This window comes from Podarcis bocagei (genome assembly GCF_964188305.1).
Source record: "Podarcis bocagei genome assembly, chromosome: 10".
NCBI lineage: Eukaryota > Metazoa > Chordata > Lepidosauria > Squamata > Lacertidae > Podarcis > Podarcis bocagei.
Genome location: NC_138135.1, coordinates 14,967,382 through 14,989,171, shown reverse-complemented (window position 1 = coordinate 14,989,171; position 21,790 = coordinate 14,967,382). Strand labels below are relative to the sequence as shown.

Below are 21,790 nucleotides of genomic sequence, written 5' to 3'. Positions count from 1 at the left end.
GTAAGCCTATCTAGATACAGTGGTACCTCGGGTTGCAGACGCTTCAGGTTACAGACTCCGCTAACCCAGAAATAGTACCTCAGGTTAAGAACTTTGCTTCAGGGTGAGAACAGAAATCGTGCTCTTGCGGCGCGGCGGCGGCCCCATTAGCTAAAGTGGTGTTTCAGGTTAAGAACAGTTTCAGGTTAAGAACAGACCTCTGGAACGAATTAAGTACTTAACCCAAGGTACCACTGTACGTAGAAACTGTTGTGTGTTTTAACCTGGTGTTAGCTTATTTTCAATTTTAATTATTGTTGGAATTTGCGGGGGGATGTGTGTGTTTAGCTGGGATTTTATTTTTTATTTTTGTAATTTTATTGGTTTTCTCCTTTTTGTAAGCCGCGTGGTTTAACTGGTAGCAAGTAATGTTTGTCTTGACAAAGGCTTGCCACAAGTTGCAACAAGCTGAAGTAAAACAGCCGCCAGGACAAAACGCATCGCTGCAGTTAGAAACCAGCTTTATTGTTACAACCAATTTTGAATTATTTACATAATATAAATCTCTTTGCAAGATACATTCCTTCATTGAAATCAATAGTAAAAGGCCTTGTTACATAGCTCCAACAATGCTTACCTTAAAAAGAAATACATTTCACTCCAGTACAAGCCAATGAACAGAATGCACAATTTAATTCCATTCATAACATACAGATGAGGTTACTTTTCTCCTTTCCTTAGACAGGCAAACCCATTATATTCACAGGACAAGATTGGACTCACAGACATAGGTTTAGAAGTGTAATGGGACAAAGAAAGTTACAGGAAGTGCTCCAGGTGTGCTGTTGTCTGTTGTCAGAGATAAGGACAGTGGGCCTCAAGGGAATACCCCTTCAATGCTCTTTTTAACTACCTGAGGTACCAGAATATTTTCAGTGCTGAGACAGTTAAGTACCAACCTATCATGGCCTTTGAAGATGGGCAGCTGCATAAAAAAAAGGGCATCCCAGAAAACACGAGGAACTTTTTACACCCACGTTGCATGGAAATTGAGGTCTAGCCAGTTACATTGCTGAGTTATGGGCACTTTGTGACTGCTGTCTACTCCTGATCCTTATTTCCCCAGCAGCCATGATGCATTTAACAGTGTTGTTCCACTATTTCCTCTTTTGCCCTTAAGAAATCACCTTCGCTACAGGCACTTTCAGCTTGCAGTGCTTTGCAACCCACCTTAAGTGCTTTATCACATCCCTCCGAATCCAACCTGTGAATTAGTACTGCCGCTGTTCAGATGCAGAGCAGTATGAAAGAATTTGCTCAGGACCATCTAGAGATTCTCGATTACTATTGGCTGGCTTCCAAAGGGCTGTCAAAATGGCAGATTCCCACACAATCTTAACTCCCTATATTTATTCGTCTTCTAACACACCACGAGATCAAGTTGACTCTATTGCCATGAGAAAAGCTGGATGTTGTGTAACAATTTTACAAGAGCTGGCACCAAGGTGTTTCTGGGAGAGTGGTCAGTAATGGGGTTTTTTGGGGGGGCGAGCAGGGGAACATGTCACTGAAATCAGAAGATGGTACAATATGATTATCAGTGAATAATGCTATTTGCTTAGTCAAGGTTGGTAACAGATATTTTGGTAAACTGTCACCAAACTAGCATATATTAAGCTTGTAGAACCACTTTGGAAAAACAAAATGCCCTATCAAGTTTTTCCTGTCATGGACATTGGCAAGGAATTGTCATACGCACTTTCCTCATTCCAGAGGTCTACGTACTAAAGAGATACTGGCTTGATAGGGCACCATCTGGTTGTATCACTTTTGAGCGTCTTCCTCGTTATTCTAGGACTGCGATTATAAAAAAAAATAATCCAGGCTCAATAGGAACGCAGCAATTATGCCCTTAATTCACAGTGCCAAGTTCAAAGAACCAAAATGTGAGGTGCCTGAAACTACAACAGGAATAAAACTGCTTGCCATTCTATTACGGACAGTTGTAAACTATGTAGAGGACTTGGGACTAGCAGATAAAACTGCTCAGGCCAAGCTTGAGGGGGGGGGGTGGAATCAAATATTGTGAAATAAATATTTGAGATAGGCTCAGCTGAATAGAACGCAAGTCCGCATGGACGAAGGTTTTACTAAAGAAATGGGATCAATTATTTACAGATTTTGCTGCAACAAAGAAAAAGCTAGTTGACACATGCAATGTCAACAATCTTCAAGGGTGCCTCCATTTCTCCTTCTATGTGTATGAGGCTTTGTTTTTTTTACCCCAGAACATCAATGTGTGCCAGTTTGTAAAAAATGTTATGAATAACTAAGCAAGCCTAGATGCAAACTGGAGTTCTTCTAAGCGATTTAATGAAATATTTCATCTCATTTCCTTCTAGTACCTGCAACCAAGTTATAACCATGTCAGAACACAGAGCAATAATATATAGGGTTTCCTTTTTCTATTGCATTAGACCCGTCTGATGTTTCTGCCATTTACATCACAGGGCCTCTGTCCTGAAACCAACTTGCACAAGCTTTTTCTTCAGCAAAAGCCAACGACCCATGTGCTGATGAACCATAACGTTTTTAGGAATTAAGTTGGCCTTGGAATGGAGCTTCACAATTCACCTCACATAAGCATTTCCCCCTCCAACTGGACAATCTGCTTCCCATTGGAACAGTAGGCATTTTGAGCTAAAGCCAACTATTGTACCAACTCGTTTTCAGAATGATTACTTCCTCCAAAGTAAATGTGTGAACATGAAAGCAGACACCACGGGCACAATGAGAAAGATGCATTATGAAAGCTAATGTGGTTACCTCCTGGTACTATTATTTTGTTCCCAAATGTCGTTTTCCCCTTTGAATGTGGTCAATTTAACAATAAGGTCAGCACATTTCGGATTTCTCTTTACATACATCAAAATTTCTACAAAAGGAGAGTACAATGAAATACATGAGTTCATAAATGCGAGGTACCATACAATTCACACTAATTTACAAATGGTTATTTACACTATTGTATATACACAGTCAGATCCGGTTACTGTGAATCAGTTCGCTAAGCCATCTGCAAAATTCACCAAGAGAACCCCAGGCCAGAGTTCAAAACAATGCAAAAAATAAAAATCACCATCATTACCTAGGATGCTTTGATGTTTGGATCAATCAGGCATAATGACTAACCTGGTCTGATTGCCAAACTGTGAAGTAGAAGAAGGAAAAGAAAATTCACGCAATTCTGCTTTACAAAAGCTACTAGGCCACTACGGTCTGTCAGGTGATGTTACACAGGGCTGAATGCCACTTCTAAGAACCCTCTTCACGTTTTCAGTATTTTATTAGTGTCGTCGGTGACGGCATTCAGAATCAATAGCTTAACGGTGAAGGCAACAGAATAGATTTTGGCAAGTCACAGCCAGAATTACATGAGGTTGTTTCTAGAGCTCTGGAAAAAATAGGAGTTCAAATACTTGATAAATGTGAACAAGTTTGGGGGGGGGGGTTGGGGGGGCAGTTCTAATTTAATGACAAGACCACCACCCTTCTAACTGAGATTAGAACAGGACAAGACAGTGTCGTGTTAAAGAGGCAAACAGCTAGTTTAGAAAATGAGAACCAATTTTCTCTCCGTGGCACCATTACATTTGTACAAGGCCTGTGTCAGAATTATTTTAATAGTCTAAATCCATGATGCAGAAGATGCCATACCAAGTAGACCTTTTTTCCCCTCAAAGTAGTGTTTCACAAAGAATAGGCTCTCCCTACTTGTTATTTTATCAATGCTTTTATGGAGTTAAATTAGTGGGTGTTCCATTTCCCTGTTCAACCTGGAACATGCCAGATGCAATGGCACAGACCAGCTTCATATCAGTTAATGACCTTACAACAGCAAAAATGAAAATAATGGGAATGTAGTTAGCGCCTCTTTCTTATGATTTGACATCCTTGTGATCAGCAGCTACCTTGGAGATGTACACAGATTTTGGAAAAAAGCAATCACCAGGGATGTGCTTGCCTTTAACATCTGGGAAATATATACTGCTGCCTGATGATACCTTAATTTGCTACTACTGGAAATGCTGGGTATAGGATGATTCAAAATACTGCTTTTTGTCCGCTTTGTACAGCAGCAACTATAGAGGGGCATAGAAAAAATTCATCAAGTCAGCCAAAATATCGAATACCAAAGAAGAAATCCACACAGTTGGATGATGCCCACCTGTGAGATCGCACATCGCAAGAGTGGACACTAAGGTCTAAAAATAAGTTTCATGAAAACTGGAGAAGAAACAGGGAGACCAGGGGGAAATGAACTGTTCCCTCAAGGCAGGAGGAAAAAACTGAGATTCAGCCTGCCTCCCACAATTCTTTGCTCCTGCCTCGGTCACATAGTGAGGTCTAGGAAATATAGTAACACAAGGCAGAAATACAACCAGCCACTTATCTCTTCTATAGAACTCAGTATTTGTCAAGAATGGAGGCAGCCTGGGTCATTCTTTACTACCCAGAAAAACGAAGAGCTCAACTGTCTTCCAGCAGATGCAACAAGCCCTCTGAGAGAACACTGTGATCTGTCTAGCCAATTTCAAAAGTAGCCATTAACAAGTATTCCTTAAAATCTGAGAGTGGGAAGTAGTTCCTGCATTCAACAATGTATGGCAATTTTTGCTTTAAAAGCCTTGTAAACTTTGTTGAAAAACATTAAGGTTTTCAAAAATAGTAATTTAATTCCATCTATTCATCCAGTACCCAAAGACTAATGATTTTAGAATAAGATGCCATTAAAGACTACGAAAAAGCAAGGAGGACCAGACCTTGGTAAAGAAATTCAGTCTTCGCAAGAGAGACTTACTCTGTGCTGACTTTTTCTAGAGCTCCAGCAACATCCTTGACCTGATAAATTACACTTTCCTCTAACTAGTTAGGTCAACACTGAACATCAAGAGAAGCTGCCCAATTTAAGAAAGTATATCAATAAGTGCTTAAAAAAACTTATTATAAAGTATAGATACCATAATCCATTAGTATTAAAAAGTTTTAATAGTGACTAGATTTGAATGCAGCCTACTGTCTAGTGATTAGTTCCACTGTCCAATGGAACTGCCTCCCAGCAGGGCGTTTGAAGATTGTGGCTTTAGAAACGAGATAATTAGACACCTCAAAATGTGTAAAACCATGAGATTATTTACAGAAAGAAACAGAAAAACCATTCAGTGATCTTTGGGGTGAACTTTTCATCCTTGTTAATTGCTGTATGTATCATTAAACAAGCCAGGCTTATTTTAGCCAATGTTTAATTTACAGAGTACTATAAAATAATTCTGAATAAATATCCTTGTGGAGTCTGTGCAACAGGCTCCCCGTAATATTTCTTAAGGTTTATTTGGGTTTACATATACTGCGTATGAACACAGACTTTGTACAAATGGGCACTTAAGTGGCCAAAGTGAAGTGTTTCAGACTAACAGAGTTGACTGTGTGGCAATTCAACTCAATGCAGTGACTTTCAAAGTTTAAAGCCTTTTACCCTACCTTCGAAGACACACACACACACACACACACACACACACACACACAGCGCGTCAGCTAAGTAAACATTTGTTTTTCATTTCACATTTCAGAAATTCAAACCATTCTTGGGTAGGATAGCTTTCGAAAGAAAAGGAAAGAAACGTGATTGTGATCAAATCCTCACTCTTCAAACGCCATCTATTTCAAGAATGATCTTGTAACTTTGCGGCTTTGTGCTGCCACCATCTAGCAAAGCAAAGAAGGCAACCTACCAAATAACAGATCTAATGACCGAAAAGGAAGCAGGGTAAGAACAGATTATCAACGAAACATGGCAGAGTTTTGCTCCCAAACGCTACAGGACTGCTCGGCAGCTTGTCCTGCTAGCTCCTTTCTGCGTCTCTTATGAACATGTATAGTCCCTAGACTACATGCCAAAGCGTTCAAAGAGTTTTTTGGGGGGTGGGGAATAAATCATTTTTTAAGGGAGGGGAATGACAATGACACTCTGGAACAGTGGTCATTTAAAGGTTGCATTTGAAGCTAGAAGCTGCCTCCAACAGGATGAAAGCATCTACAGTAACTATGTGGTGGCATGTTTTTCTTCATGAGCGAGCAGACCTCTGTAAAAAAAAATCATCTGTATGTTACGTAAGAAGGATGTCCAGTCTTTTTTCACAGTACTGAGGTAGAGCTTGGAGAAATATCAGCATGGGAATTACCTCCCATCCTCTCCTAGCAACCCAAGTCAGCACCAATGAATTGCACTTTAATGCAAACTGCTTCTGTTCATGTACAGGTTTTGTACACAGTCTGCAAGAGCACTGAAGTTGCTCTTAAGTTAATGTCAATGTAACATAAGATGTACGAAGTCCTTCACAGTATTACACAGCCCACACCCCCTCCTTTGAAGAGAACTGATGAAAAGCAGCAATGGAATGTTAAATTCATAATAAATAATTCACATTTCACGTTAAAAATTACAAGAGAAAAGATTAAATTTGCTCTCCCTATGTTTTATAAATCTAATGCTTCTATTCCTTCTACAACAGCAGTAAGATCCTCATTTTAGGTTTAACATTAAGAGATTGTTGTTTAGAGGCAATGAAAAGCAAAAAACCACCATAGGAACGATACAAAACTAACAAATGTTTAGCTTTTTCCATTATCTGTACTCGGATGAAAAAAAAAACTTTAAGGAATAATCTGATCCAGATGTAGATAACTGAAGCTCTCAGTTGTTACTCAGGAAGTTTTAATGTCATGACTTCATTTTTCATTTTGAAGTACTGATTGAAGCGAACAATTGCATACCTATTAGAGGAAATAAAAAATGTTAAATCATGTCTTACTGCCTTTGTGGCACAATTAACATGACTCTACTTACAAGCTTTTTGCACATAACTTTAGTTTTTCCTGCCATCTAGTGGTTATAGAATGCCTTGCATATTTGAGAAACTTAGTTGTCATATGCGGGTAAGTAGCTAAAAGGTATTTCATGCCAAAATGGAAGTCAGGCCATAATGCTTCATTCAGGGGTTGGTGGATTCAGGTTTCCTTTTTGAGACATTTCAAGCACAAAACAACTACTTAGGCTAATAAATTCAACCCAGATAGCACCACGGCCCCTACTCTGTAATGGCAAAACACTGGAGCTGCAGGTTTTGATAAATGCTTATTTAACTGGCATTTACACAGAGTTCGCACAATGCAATCTTAAGCATGGTTACTCAAAAGTCCCGATAAGTTAAACATGATTTACCTAGTAGCAGGTGTGCTTAAGAACACAGTTCATATACATTGCCTTGTTGTAATCCTAACCACCCCATAAACTTAGGTTGGTACTGTTAGCCCTATGCTGCAGATGCAAACCTAAGTGTCGTGTGTTAGGTCACCTACCGAGTTCATGGTAAAGGCAAGATTCAAAACAAGGACTTCCTTAAGGCTCCTAGTATGCTATAGCAACTCTTAAAAAATTAATCTACTGAGATTAATCTTGGTTTAGCTGATTAACTGGAGAGGGGGTCAATTCTAATTTGTGGGGGCTAAGTTCAGTACATTTTTTAAAAGGGTGTTTTGGCTGTTCAGCAACTGACAGGAATGCAAGAAAGTATTAAAAACTGCTTCCAGCACACGGAGCATTGTTTTTTTATAAACCAAAATAGTTAATATTGGTCACTGTTACAGAATACTGTAACAGTAAGAGGCAGAACCAAAATTTCTAAATTCCAATTTGAAGAAGAGTAGCACACAAAGGATATAGAACAAAAGTGAGCAAATCCAATTATAAAAGTAAAGGTAAAGGTAACCTGACTGTTAGGTCCAGTCGTGGCCAACTCTGGGGTTGCGGTGCTCATCTCGCTCTATAGGCCGAGGGAGCCGGCGTACAGCTTCCGCGTCATGTGGCCAGCATGACTAAGCCGCTTCTGGCAAACCAGAGCAGCGCACAGAAACGCCGTTTACTTTCCCGCCGGAGCGGTACCTATTTATCTACTTGCACTTCGACGTGCTTTTGAAGTGCTAGGTGGGCAGGAGCTGGGACTGAGCAACGGGAGCTCACCCTGTCGCGGGGATTCAAACCACTGACCTTCCGATCAGCAAGCCCTAGGCTCTGGGGTTTAGACCACAGCGCTACCCACGTCCCAATCCAATTATAGTCACCTATATATCAACCAGTTTGATATACCAACTACCACCACCTTTGGTAGTAGGAAATTTTACTTTAAACAATTTTGTTAAACTGTGGGTAGCTATTCGTCTTAAACACTCTACAGTACAAGAAAACAAAACTAGTTATATTTCAGAAACAGCACTTCAAAACTCTGCATGTCGAACCTGATAGTCCTCTTTACAGAAGCAGCACTAGTCAGAGGTTCACAGGCAACAGAAACACTTGTAGACTAAGTTACCTACCCAAGAAAATCAAAGTCAATGGTGGAGTATTTGGCTTGAATCAGGGCCCACAATCCCCAGAAGAAGTGAGAGGCCTACACAAAAAAAAAACACACGAGGGTTAGCACACACTTTATGTCCATAACAAGAAAGTTATGCTACTAACTCATTAGCACTGTTAGAACAGACTTGCTGTTAATTGACTAGCTATGCATAGCAACACAAGAACCCTTGAACACCTAACACAGCCTTGTCTTATTGGATTTCAGGGTATCTGAGTTTGATAAATTTACCGATGATTTCACCATCTCCCTTCCTCCTCAAAGGAACTGAAAGGAGTCCTCTGATTTTTAAACACCCCAAAATATAACATTATTAGATTTTAATCCCACCCTGTGTTTCAAGGATCACAAGGCAGCAAGCAATACCAATATATTAATTTTTAACCAAGTAGCCTTGCAGCGAACAATTTCAAGGTTGCAAACAACAAAATCAAAACCATGACTTACAACTACCAATGGAATGCCACCTTGGGGGGAAAATCCACTTCCAACTTACTCAGTTACTGTGTGACACAAGTGGTTTGTGGGTGTATGTTAAACATTAAACCACAGCTATAATTTACCCTACTGCTAATGCGTCCCTACTGCAAAAGACACAGGCTGTTGCTAGAGACCTTCAGAAGAGAGCAATGCAGGGAAGGACGCCATGTGAAAATGGGATGCAAGCAACAGATGAGAGCACTTAAAGGCCAAGGCTGAAGAGAACCACCTCAGATGAAGGAAGCAAGAGTGCAGCTGAGGGCTTCAAGGCAACTCTTCCTCAACTTTCTTGTGCACTTCCTGCCCTCGGTCACTACCCTTTTATGAATAAGCTGGAGGAGCCCACCTCCACACCCAGAGCTTTATGCCAAGCATCCTGAACATGAATCAAAGAAAGGCAAGTGTGCTCTCTTAGCTGCATCCAGGCCATTAAGTGCTCTTGCGTAGGGAAGAATATTCCCCAACAACCGTGACGTTTACAACAATGTCATCAGGACACAAATATATATTCCAACAGATTAGGTCTTGCTGTATAGTATTTGCCTTTTGCAGATTTCTGTGGCCTTTCCTGGATCTTGTCTCACGTAGCAGTGAGATGGCCCAAGAATATTTTATTTCACATTTCAACGATCTAGAGACAACTCTAAGCCATTCATTTGTGTGCAAAACAGCTGCCAACCCAAAGGATCTGTAGAAGCATTATGTAACGTTCATGCTACGTTTATGTATTACCGTAATTACTCAAATGTAATGCATTTTTTTGCCAAATTACATTGCAAAAATTAGGGTGTGCATTAGATTCGCGTAAATATGGTACAGTGAAACCTCAGTTTTTTAATGTCCCAGCTACCGAGTGTTTTGGAAGCCGAACACCGAAACCCCGGAAGTGAATGCTTCCGTTTTCAAATGGCTTCCGAAGCGCATTTCTCAATTTTCACCATAGACTTTGCCAACAGCCCTTTGATCCTCAGTTTTCGACCATTTCGGACGTTGAACCGTCTTCCAGAATGGAGCACGTTTAAAAACCGAGGTTCCTCTCTCTCTCTCTCTCTCTCTCTCTCTCTGTGTGTGTGTGTGTGTGTTACCTAAATTGAAAGCGTTTATCTGAAATTTATTAAGCCAAAGAAATCTTTAACTTACCAGAGCAAACTGGTTGACTTGGACGTAAAGCACTTCAACCTCTTTCTCAGTCACATCTGTTCCAAATCCTTTATACTCCTTGTAGGCTTCCAGGTAAGATCTCAGCCACTGCTCTTGCAGTTTTCGGCTTGGATAGAGGCTATAGTCAACCTCACTCACACCTAAGAGACAATTGTTTTTGTTTTTTAAAAAGCCTAGTATTTCCAGAAATGTTTCTTCTGCACTGTCATTAGCTCACATGCATACCAGATGTGTGTGTCCTGTGTTAGAAGTAATAACAAGGAAAAGTACAGCTGTACCCTGGTTTTCAAACAGCTTACTTCTTGAACGTTTTGGCTACCGAACGCTGCAAACCTGGAAGTGACTGTTCCGGTTTGCGAACTATATTTGGAAGCCGAACATCCAATGCAGCTTCTGTGGCTTCCGATTGGCTGCAGGAACTTTCTGCAGCAAATCAGAAGCCGCGCTTTGGTTTCCAAACGTTTTGAAGTCAAATGGACTTCCGGGACAGATTCCGTTTGACTTCCAAGGTACAACTGTACATATACCAAGGCAAAATACATTATGATTTTTCAGTACTAAAAGGATGCAAACTTTCAGTACTAAAAGGAAGCAAACTCTACGAAAACATGTACCTTAATGGATGATACTCCTGTGTGGCAGAACCAAATGTATGCTTTATCTATGGATGTTAACTTTTACTTGTTCTCTGTCTTAGCCTGCTAAGCCATGAAGCTTGTTGGGTGACCTTGGGCCAATTGCTATCTCACAGCCTAACCTACCTCTCTCAGGATTGTTGTGAAGGTGAGAGAAACTATGCCACCTTGACTTCCTTGGAGGAAAAGTGGATTATAACTGATAAATTTAAAAAAGTGATAAAGGGTACAGGAGGCTAAAAATGTTAGGATTCTTGCTCCATGTTTGCAGTCATGAGATTGTTATCTATCACATACACATCACAGTGTATGTTTTCATTCCACAGTGTGGGAAGTGACAGAGACAGGATGTTTATGTTACTGTGTTCCAACAGTGGGACTGTTGTCCTTTGTTTCCTTTTCTCTTTGCTGTCTGATGAGAAAGAGGAAGGAGCGGAGTCAGAATGCTCAGAGTGTATTATATGTAAATAAATCAGATTAGCCAAGATGCTGTGCTACTGAGTTCTGTTACGCAAACTGCAAATACTCTGCAGGATTGTAAGTGTGCTGATGCTTTTTGGTATCAGTCGCTGTGATGCTCAGGATGAAAAAAGCTTTTGAAGCTCCCGAACGACAAACCAGAAGGGAGAGAACTTGCCAGTCGGGCATGTGCCAGGGTCCTACATGAGAGTAAAAAGGTAAAGGGACCCCTGACGATTAGGTCCAGTCGTGACCAACTCTGGGGTTGCGGCGCTCATCTCGCTTTATTGGCCGAGGGAGCCAGCATACAGCTTCTGGGTCATGTGGCCAGCATGACTAAGCCGCTTCTGGCAAACCAGAGCAGCGCACAGAAACGCCGTTTACTTTCCCGCCGGAGCGGTACCTATTTATCTACTTGCACTTTGACATGCTTTTGAACTGCTAGGTGGGCAGGAGCAGGGACCGAGCAACAGGAGCTCACCCCGTTGCAGAGATTCGAACTGCCAACCTTCTGATCGGCAAGTCCTAGGCTCTGTGGTTTAACCCACAGCACCACCGGCATCCCATTACACACGAGTAGGACAATCCTAAAAAAAACTACAAAGCCAATGACATATGACCTGCTCAGCCATTTCTTCTGCATGATGGGATCATTGAGAATCATGGGGATCTCGAAACATCGTCTCCTTTGTATAAGATTCAGTAGCTGTGTTCAAACCCCACCATGGGATCCTTCCTCCAGTCCCACTTCAGCCATCGTCCTGCATGGACTGAGGAACTGGGTGGGAGGGAAGGGGAGTAGTAAGGATCACTGCTCACAATAGGAAAGGAGAGTGAACACCTGAACAGAGACAGGCTTGCCATACATCCAAAAAATTCCAGACATTACGGAAATCAGACACCTAAAATGGAGGGGGGGGGTTGAATGTTAAGAGATCTCCGGAATTGTCTGAACGCATTGCAACCCGTTTTTCCGTTTTCTGCTTTTGGGGTTTTGTTTTTTCTCCCAGGGGAGACTGAGCCCCAGTGGCAGTGGAAGTGACAGGAGGTCACTTCCCTTGGTGGGGGAGGCAGATAGGCAAAGCAGCGGCCTAGCCGCCCCTAGCATGTTGAAAAAGGGACCCCGTGCCAGGTATGTCCTGCAGGCGGCTCAGTCGTAGCGGCAGTGGCAGTGAGAGAGGGACAGCAGCTGGCGCAGCCACCCTGCCCGAGGGGCTTGAGGTAGTGGTGCTGGTACAGTTCGCCCACCGGGTACATAGCAGCAGGCACTTCCTTGTGTTGCTGGGGCAGGCTGCAGCCGCTTAGGGTCACCGTCCTCATCCAGCTGCAGTATCGTAGAGGTAAAGATGGGGCCCAGGCAGATGTGTGTGTATGTGTGCACAGGAAAGAGTTTAAACGAGGCCTGGATAGCGAGGGGCAGCAAACTATGAGGAAGGGGAACAAAACTGGCTGTAGTAAGTTTGAGGTTGGCGGGGGGGAGAAAGGTGGAGGCACCTCACTACATGTTTCTAAGGGCTGTTGCCGGCCTGAGCAGCTGGGTGGGGTGTAGTAGTGAGGAATGTAAGTTGGGGAGCTATGTTGGAAAAGGGGATACATTAAGACCTGGCCATTTTTGCTTTTTTCCAGGAGGGGTTTCCAGAGTTCCCCCCCCCAGGTTTCACCCCCTTTCTTTCCCTGCTAGAAGAATTGGCTCCTCAATATGCTAGGGGGGAGGTGGTTTTTTGTCTGTTTTTAGGGATTTCCTAAAAAAAAAAAAAACACCTCAACGACTTTGGGGGTGTAAGGAATTTTACTTTTTGAAATATTGCAAGCCTAGACATATCGATCTCAGTATTAACAACTAATCCAGATCTCAGCAACAGAGCTTTAAATGAGACATGATATAAACAAACCAACTAAAATACCTGCAAATTCATTGAAGTGGTTCCCAATGTCATAAGCCAGGTAATTGTATCCACAGTACTCATAGTCAATGAACTTAACGTCACCTACACGAGACACAAAAAATAAATTTTGTAAGAGTAAGCACAAGGCAGTACCCCAAAGCTTCACTGTGCCTTTAACCACTTGCCAGTGTGTCAGCCTGTTGTGCTCAGATGCATGCACTTAAAGACATTCAAGGTTAGGGCTGTGTTTTTGTTTGTTATAACAAGTTTATTAAAGATATATACTGACCATAGTCTCACTAGAGAGCTTAAGATCTCTAATCATCACATATGCTTTTCTGCCACCAGGGGCATCAGTAATGAACATATAATACTTTTCTTATTAGCTAGCATCCTTACAGGGTGTTTGTTTTATAATGCAATGCTAGTAATTTTGCACAAGGGAATGTGTGCTACGCTATTTTGTCTAGCCATTTCTTCCTTCACACAAGACTGAATGCTTTAAAGAGTTTTTATTTTATTTACATTTCAGCACATATTCTCCCTGGCAAATTAATCTAAAATATCAGAACAAAAAAGCTGCATAATCCATTATAAAAGACAATACCGAGAGAGGAATTCAGTAATCTTTCAATTAAACTTTCCTCACATTTTAAACTAAAATTTACCTAGTAGCACCATTAGAGAGTTTCAAAACAATTTGGGAAGAATGGATATACATCTCAAACCTTGAAGAGTTTTGAGTGGGAGAGACTAGCAGTATGACTGATTAGGGGACAATATTGGGTTGTGATGGGAAACATTTTATTGTGAAACCTGGTGTTTAACATTAGGTGTTCCCACTGCATGAACATTTTGCTAGTAAGCCTTATCTGCACTACAGAAATGAAATAGATCTAAATCAAGTTAACTTATAGTTCTGGAAGGGCATTATTGTTCTGTAAGGAGGCCAGGAATCTCAGTCTCTCTAGGAAATGACTGGCAGAATCCGAGACCAGGGAGAAGAGTTGGTGGAAGAAGATTGGAAGAAATTTAAAGACTATTTACAGAAATACTGTAAAATTAATGAAAGTTAGAATGATGTCGGAATGAAGCTAAGGGGTTTTTAGTAGCAATGTTATAAGGAGTATGTAAAAATGGACTGCTAACAGATGAGAATATACAGTTATTACATATTAAGACAAAGGACTAAGATAAAAACAAAGAGGGAAAGGATTTGCTGAATTAACTTACTGAACTGGAATACAAAAAGGGGAGGTGTGAGGAGGTCAGGGAAACAAGTGAATGAAAGACAAGATATGGAAAGATTGATTTGTTTTTAATTGTTTTTACTTTTTTGTATTTTGTATTCTCTTTTTTCTTTTTTTGTTCTTTTTTATTATTATTGTAACTTTTTTTTTGAATCTTTAATAAATATATTTTTTTAAAAAAGGAATCTCAGTCTCTCCATAACTACAGTTTTTAACAGGATTCTTTGGGTGACGTGGTGACCGTTAAGTTATAAAACCAATACAGGATTGTAGCATATATATTCCCTTAAGAGTTTACAAGAAAGTTTTTAGACTATACTTTAAATCAATGGAGTTTCTACGGAGGCTCCCACACCAATGCATTAACAGCAAGCTTGCGGACAAATCATTTAGACCCTACTGGCAAATCATGAAACTAGTTGTTGTAGCCTCTAAATGAATGCCATTTCCTAAAGTACTCAACTTGTTTCATAAAGATATACTAGTAAAAAAATCAATTCTGGTTTAAATCTCGTTTTGCCCAAACACATTGTTTTAATGCATATGTCCACATAAAAAAAAAAAAATCCAATAAAGATGGCAGGTGAAAGGCCGGCATATACAAAATGTAAGACAGTTATTTAAAGATAAACATTGTTTGGATTCAAGCTTATATACATTAAAATATAGGTCTGCAGTGCCATCATCACCACCAGACAACCCTTGCTTTTATTCAAATGCTAATTTCCAGGAATAATTAACAGTATTACAAAATAAGAAAATGAAGCTAAGATACAGATGAGGCTGTTACCAGGCTCCGTGCTCTCCTAGGGGGGAGGTGCATGCGAACAAGTGATGCGATAAACCTCCAGTCAGTGCCTTTAAGTAGCACGGTGCACGCCGCCACTTGGCAGCAACAATGGCATACCTAATCTGTAGCAGATGAAGAAAATTTGGCAAACTCATATTTGACAAGACACAAAACTTTAAAGAGAAAAGTTCTGCATTTCACTGGTCCTCCTGTTCAAAACTGACATCACAGTGGAACTCAGCCTTAAATTTTAAGTTTTGCAAGAAATACAAATGTTCAAGATGCACTGCTCCCTTCGATTTTGAGGCTTCAATGAAACTTGGGTGTTGGCAAGCGTAATTTTGTCCGTCCCCTGTCCCGTCCCCCCATGTTTGTGCCATGCTGTTTTTAAAGCAAGTTTATTTATAGTTTCCTTTTTTATCAAATAAGCATTAAAACAATTCTCACCTATCAAACCTCTACTTACATCCCTCTCAACGTTTCCATGAATTTTCCCTTTTTTCTTCTTCTATATAACCCAGTTATTTCTATTTATTCTTTCCCTCATCTGTTTCATCTATGTTTCGTAATTTCACTTTTTAAGCATAATGCTCTTCAACTGTATGGCAGAATCAGTAAGCATGTTTTTCTTGAAGGGCAGCTATTCTTTCTAACAATGTGCCAAAATGAAATTAACTACTTTGAAACATTCTTCTCCTTATATCAAAGAGATATCATTACAGTTTAAAATGCGAGCAAAGACTGTAGACACTTTTGAAAATCTTAAAATATCACTTATTGAATGCCTGATTTTGTGACCAGTAGGTTGAATTTAATGCAGCGCAAGCAACCGGGGGGAACTGGGTGGGAGCAGCTGACACAATTTCCCCTTCCACCTGCTCTACACCTAGGCTTGGTACCCTGACTGGAGTTGGGAGAGCGGGGAATTCTCTTTATGCTCACACTGCATTGAATACAAACCAACCCTTTCAAGAGCCTCAAATGAAAATTAGAAGTAATCCTAGCTGTTCCGTAACAACTGGGGCTTTGAAATGGTGAACAGCTTCTCAGGACAGTTCTACCAGAAAGAAAAACTAGGAAATGGGACATACATAAATGCACTTGGATTTAGAGTCAGTACAGAGACTACTGCAGCAGTATACTATATTATTGCTGGGAGAGTGAAATATGAGTGCAAGGGCTAGACTTCCATGGCTGCTTCTTAAGGGTGTAAACCAGGGGTCTGCAACCTTTAAGACAAAAAGAGCCACTTGGACCCGTTTCCGAAGAAAAAACAACAACTGGGAGCCGCAAAACTCGTCATTATAAAAATAACTTTTTTGTCACTTTTTAAAAATTATTTCTTTGTTTGACCCCTCAGAATTACTCCTCCTCATAGAAATAAACGTTAAATTAACAAGTTACCTTTTTTTGTGTATGTGTTCTTCACTCCCCTTCAAAACAGTGACCAGCGTACATGCCCCCTTTCAATGCAGTGACCAGCGTACATGCCCTTTACAATGTAGCAGGCGGGCGGGCAGGAAGGTGACGTCGGGACGGTGCGTGACTAACGCACGCACCGCCCCCATGCGACGTCACAGCCAGTACAGCGCCCGCCACAGTGGGGAGTGTCGGAGCGCACAATGCGCCTCCTCCCCTCGCTAGTATCCGCCCCGGAGCCGCGGCAAAGGTGTAAAAGAGCCACATGCGGCTCCGGAGCCGCGGGTTGCAGACCCCTGGTGTAAACGAAGTATAAAGTGTAAAGTCCCGACAAAAGACTAGCAGTAAGAACAAATGCTTAAGCTATTCAGCAAGCTGCTTATTCATAAATGATAGCTGGCAATTATAGGTGTTCTATGCAAGGCAATACAACTTAAAACATTTAACATCCTGAATGTTAGTAGCCTGAATTAGTAAAGCAGAAAGAGGCAGCAGCTTCACCTGGCATATTAAAACTAAATATTATAGAATTAAAAATTATTATATATAAACAAAAATTGGACCAAGTTTGTTAAGTTTGTAAAGTTAGAATGTGCTGGAAGAAGGCATTTTGGAACCCTTATCTTATGTGAAGTGTTGTAAACAGACATTCAGATATTTTATAAAATATATTTATAAATATTTTCCTATTTTATAAACAATTGAAAGCCCATATGGTAACTTTAAGACATAGCTGTGAACCACTCTCCTCTAGCAAATAATTAATATAATGGACTTTATATTACCAGAGGCCAACTTTTCACAGGGATAAAATTAAAGGAGTAATCAATGTGGCACATTAGTACTGTGGGCCAAAAGATTAAAATCAGAATAAAAAGTTTTAAGTAAAGAAGATAGTTTAAAAGGGAAGAAAATCCAGAGAGACGCGTGCTTCTTTCAAGTAGCTTGCAAAACATTTTTAGCACAGCAGCAATATTTTAACTGCATGATTTTTATTTCACTGCATGACCAGGTTAAGTTAAAAGTTAAAGCTGAGTTTCCACTGCAAAAGTATATAGTTCCTCTTAAAATACTATTATGCACCAGATTCATAAACATTGTGCCCAGTACAAGACAATACACAGTGCCAGACTTTTATTCATGGTTTATTTATTCTAAGATAAAAGCAGTGCTCAACATTTCAGCATTGCAGAAGTCTTCAGCACTGCTAGAGATAATTCACAAGACCTCTTGAGGTGGAAGTTATCAAATAATAGCATGGCTATAATTTGCTAACTGCAACTTTCACACTGAAAACATAGTCACAAAAGATCTTTCCTTGCTGTGAATACTTAATGCACTACACACTTAGTATTTACCCCGTTTTTAAAGAGTTGCAAGCATTTCCCCGTATTTAGAATTCTCCCTCTCCCCCTCCCTGTTCCCAAGTGCTAAACACTCACACACTGGTTTTTGCAGAAATGCTCTTAAATGATGCACTGCTCTCACTGATTTATTCTCCACTCTGTTTACAAAAGAAAATGACAGCAGATTTGTTTCAAAGGGGGGGGGGGAGGTGTCAAGCCTAGAAACTCTGACACTGTTCAATTCTGAACTTTTTGTCTTGGGATATTTAGTAAAAATGGTTCCAGTATGTTGTAAACTGCCCTGTTATCTTCAGATGAAGGGTGGTACATAAATTTAATAAATAATAACAAAGTGCCTATGCAGAAAAGTCACTTTTCTCAAATTTGAATAATTCACACATAATTCGATTAGGTTTACATATCTCTTTTCAAAATATTTTAAGACTACAAAGTAAAATCTAAGGAGTATGATCTAGAAAAGCCTCCCAAATGGCCATCTTTTTTTCTCTTAGGCTCATCTGTGGGCCAAAGGACCCTTGTGGTAATACACATTGCAGCACAACATATATAGGCCCCCAGGAAGAGCCAATGTTACACCTTTCATAAAAGGTTTGGAAGGCATTTGATTGTGTAGAATGGGAAGGGAAGGCAGAAAAAACAAATGAGCACTGTAGCCATGCAAAATACATTGAATAGTATGACATGCATACTATTATTTTTTGCACAACCTTAGGCGAATATTACTTGACCACACTGAAGGTAGAGAGAGAGACATGCCTCTAGTGCCAGGAAATTGGAAATTTCAAATGCTAGTCTAGTTCGGTTTCTGTTTGTTTGTTTTTAAAGGAGAAGCTTGCCTCAACAGCTGTGGGAACTGTTGTAGAGGAAATATATTTAAAAGACCTATCTTTGTGTGCAGTTTCCTTTCAAATAATTTATTTGGGTCACATTCAACATGCCAACTTCCTGATAAATTTATCTGTTTTAAAACAATATTCTATAAATCCAAATTTCTAGTTCCTAAATGCTGCATTCCCTTCAATATGAACATACCAGTTTGATTAAGCTCAGACAAAATTGGAGCACAGGAAATGCTGGTTCCCTGCAAGATATCTTTTGCAAATCAGAACTCAGCCTTGGGTATTCACATTTCCGCCCGCACCCAGAATTATTTCCCGTTCTTTTCCTAGAATTAACTATGGTTTTGTTACTAGGTCTATGCAAACAATATTATAAACACGGATTACAAGTTTCAAACCATGCTTGCAATCTCTAGTTTATAATAGGACCATTTTTTGTACTGGTGCACACAAAACACAAACACATGGTTAATACCAGCAAGAGAGGAAAAACCACTCCCCAAAGGGCAAAGAATATCCATTTCTAATGTTACTTTTAAAGGGGTTTAAAATGTTTAATATAATAACTAAATTTATCACATCACCAAAATTAATAAGCTATAGGTGATTCATTTATTCAAACACAAACAGTTGAAACTGACAATGAAAACAAATCCAATTTCCCAGTCTTCAGAATACCTCTGACCTCAAATATATTTACAAACAAATCTTCAACTTTAAAGATACCTATGTACCTCATCATCAGCGTATAAAGAGAGCCTTGGAAAGTATCTTTCCAGATACTTCACCATGTAGAATTCATCATGTAGAATTCCTCGGTGTCATCAATATATCTGACAAATCAGAATACAAAGATAATACACAGTAACCTGGAGACATTTGCTCCCAAGGCTGTTTGAAACAGTAAAATCTGGATCAAGGACAGTTACACAACAACAATTCAGCTTGTAATTTCTGCTGTCAACACAGTGGAATAATAAAATTATTATGGTAAAAAATATTTTTTCTGTAAACTATTAAATATTAATTAAAGTATCAGTTATAGTTATCAGCAACAATTCTATACAACTGCTATGACACAAAGTTTGCATCAAGCAACAAATGGTAATAAAGTATAAATAGTCAGATGTTATTTAAAACGAAGTACAGTTGTCATTATCCACCCACCACAATTTATTATTGTGTATTAGGCAATACAAAACAAGCCTTAAAGGTTACTTACAGCTGTGTTCAATACCTACCTTGTTTTCCATTGTAGATTATATTTTTACACAACAGATCATTGTGACAAAGTACCACTGGGGAACCCAGGTTGGACAGTCTCTCTTTCATCCATGCCATTTCCTCTTGAAGGATTTGAGGACTTGGTACATCAGCTATAAACCTTTTGAATTTAAGAAAAGGGAGGGCACATGTGTAAATAATCATTTCAAAACTTAGACAGCACCAACAGAAAACAGTTCTCAAGACTTTAATCAGAAACGTGGTTTTCTCCATTCTCTCATTATTTCAGTCATATTATTCAATAAACAACTTCTTCTTCTTCTTTGGCGAGCACTAGTAACTGAATAAGATTGTCTTCCATAAACATGGTTTTAACACAGTCCGTGACTGTGGAGGCCAATTCTGGACCCTCACATCCTTCCACAGTGGGGAAATTGGTTCCCAGGTTAAAATCCCTTAAGCAACATGAAAAGCGCTATGGATATATTTTACATTTCTGAAATGCACATGGGTACAATCAGTTTAACACTTCCATCTTCATTAACAAGCTTTAGAACGCTACAATCATAGAAACAAGAATAGGCATTCACCTTTTGTGTAACTCCTCATCAGCAAATTCTGTTGGAATGAGAGAGAAGTATTTTCCCATCTTCAACCACAAGTTAGACTTGGGGATCCATCCATTGTGAGCATGAATAGCATGTATTTTAGCAAGCTGTCTGGCTATGAGCCTGCAATAAAGTCAAAATTATACCAGAATAAATCCTTTGTATAATTACAAATACATTATTTCAGCTCGGAACACTGAGAATCTGTTAGAAGCACATTAATAGGGTGGGAGGAGGTAACGAAATATTGTCATTATTAAATGGCAGCTTAGGACCTATTTGTTCCAGCAGGCCTTTGGAGTGACACCATTTGCATAATTAATATTAATTATTACTGTTCACTGCATTTTGTATTGTGGTTCTAGTTTTGCTTTTTACACTGCATTTTTACTCTTTGCTGTCATGAGAGAAGGGGTGGGGTATAAAAATATACACACACAAAAATTCAATGACTGTTTCATGGAAGCTGAGGTCATGAGAGGCTAGGCTAAATAGGCTGAGACTTAATTCAAAAACATGAGTAGGAAAACCGATCTGGGATTAGGTGTACAGTCAGTTCTGGCTGAGGATATGATTTCTTGAAGGATCCAGTATGCAGACTGAGAATGCCCCTGGGTGCTCAAGTGGTATCTGTGGCATAAAACACATCCAGGTTAGTCTACTGCAACAAACCCTATGTGGATCAAGCTTTTTTTTTTAACTTGTTGAAACTGCAGTTGGAGGCCACAGCGCCAGTGTGGGCCTGTTTTTGGAGTATCTTGCTCCCTATTGTGAGATCAGAATTAGTTGTTTCTGCGCCCAATTCAAGATCCTCACTATCTCTTGTAAAGCTTTAAATTGTTTGGAACAGAGGTAACGTATTTTTCGCTCCATAGGACGCACCGGACCATAGGAGGGGGAGAACAGGGAATTTTTTTTCACCAGAGCTTGTGGGGCTGGCAGTGGGGGGGAAGCACTGCTTTCCCCCACTGCCAGCCTCAAAGATCCCTGAAGCCTTTGGAGCGCAGCGCCCCGCTGCCCTACAGAGGTTTGCGCGCAGCCGTCCCCAAGCTAGAGCGGAGAGATGGAGTCTCGCTGTTCTGGCTTGGGAACAGCCTTGCTAGCTTCTGCAGGACAGCGGGGTGAAGGCACCATCCCCAAGCTAGAGCAGCGAGAGGGAGCGCTCCGCAGTGCTCTGTCTTCCTGTTCTGGCTTTGGGCTTAGTGGCACAGCCTGCATT

General features: G+C 40.2%; 1 protein-coding gene across 1 annotated transcript in view; it reads right to left on the bottom strand.

The window, feature by feature from the left end:
* Positions 1 to 483: 483 nt before the first annotated feature.
* The window catches only part of ETNK1 (ethanolamine kinase 1), a 36,830-nt gene continuing 15,523 nt past the window's right edge, over positions 484 to 21,790 (bottom strand). The window contains exons 3-8 of the mRNA XM_081210223.1: positions 20,554 to 20,694; positions 19,981 to 20,123; positions 13,093 to 13,176; positions 10,074 to 10,234; positions 8,413 to 8,486; positions 484 to 6,813 (exon numbers count right to left, since the gene is read on the bottom strand). Of these exons, the coding sequence (XP_081066349.1) occupies positions 6,741 to 6,813; positions 8,413 to 8,486; positions 10,074 to 10,234; positions 13,093 to 13,176; positions 19,981 to 20,123; positions 20,554 to 20,694 (676 nt within the window). The 3' untranslated portion in view covers positions 484 to 6,740. The remainder of the gene's footprint in view (positions 6,814 to 8,412; positions 8,487 to 10,073; positions 10,235 to 13,092; positions 13,177 to 19,980; positions 20,124 to 20,553; positions 20,695 to 21,790) is intronic.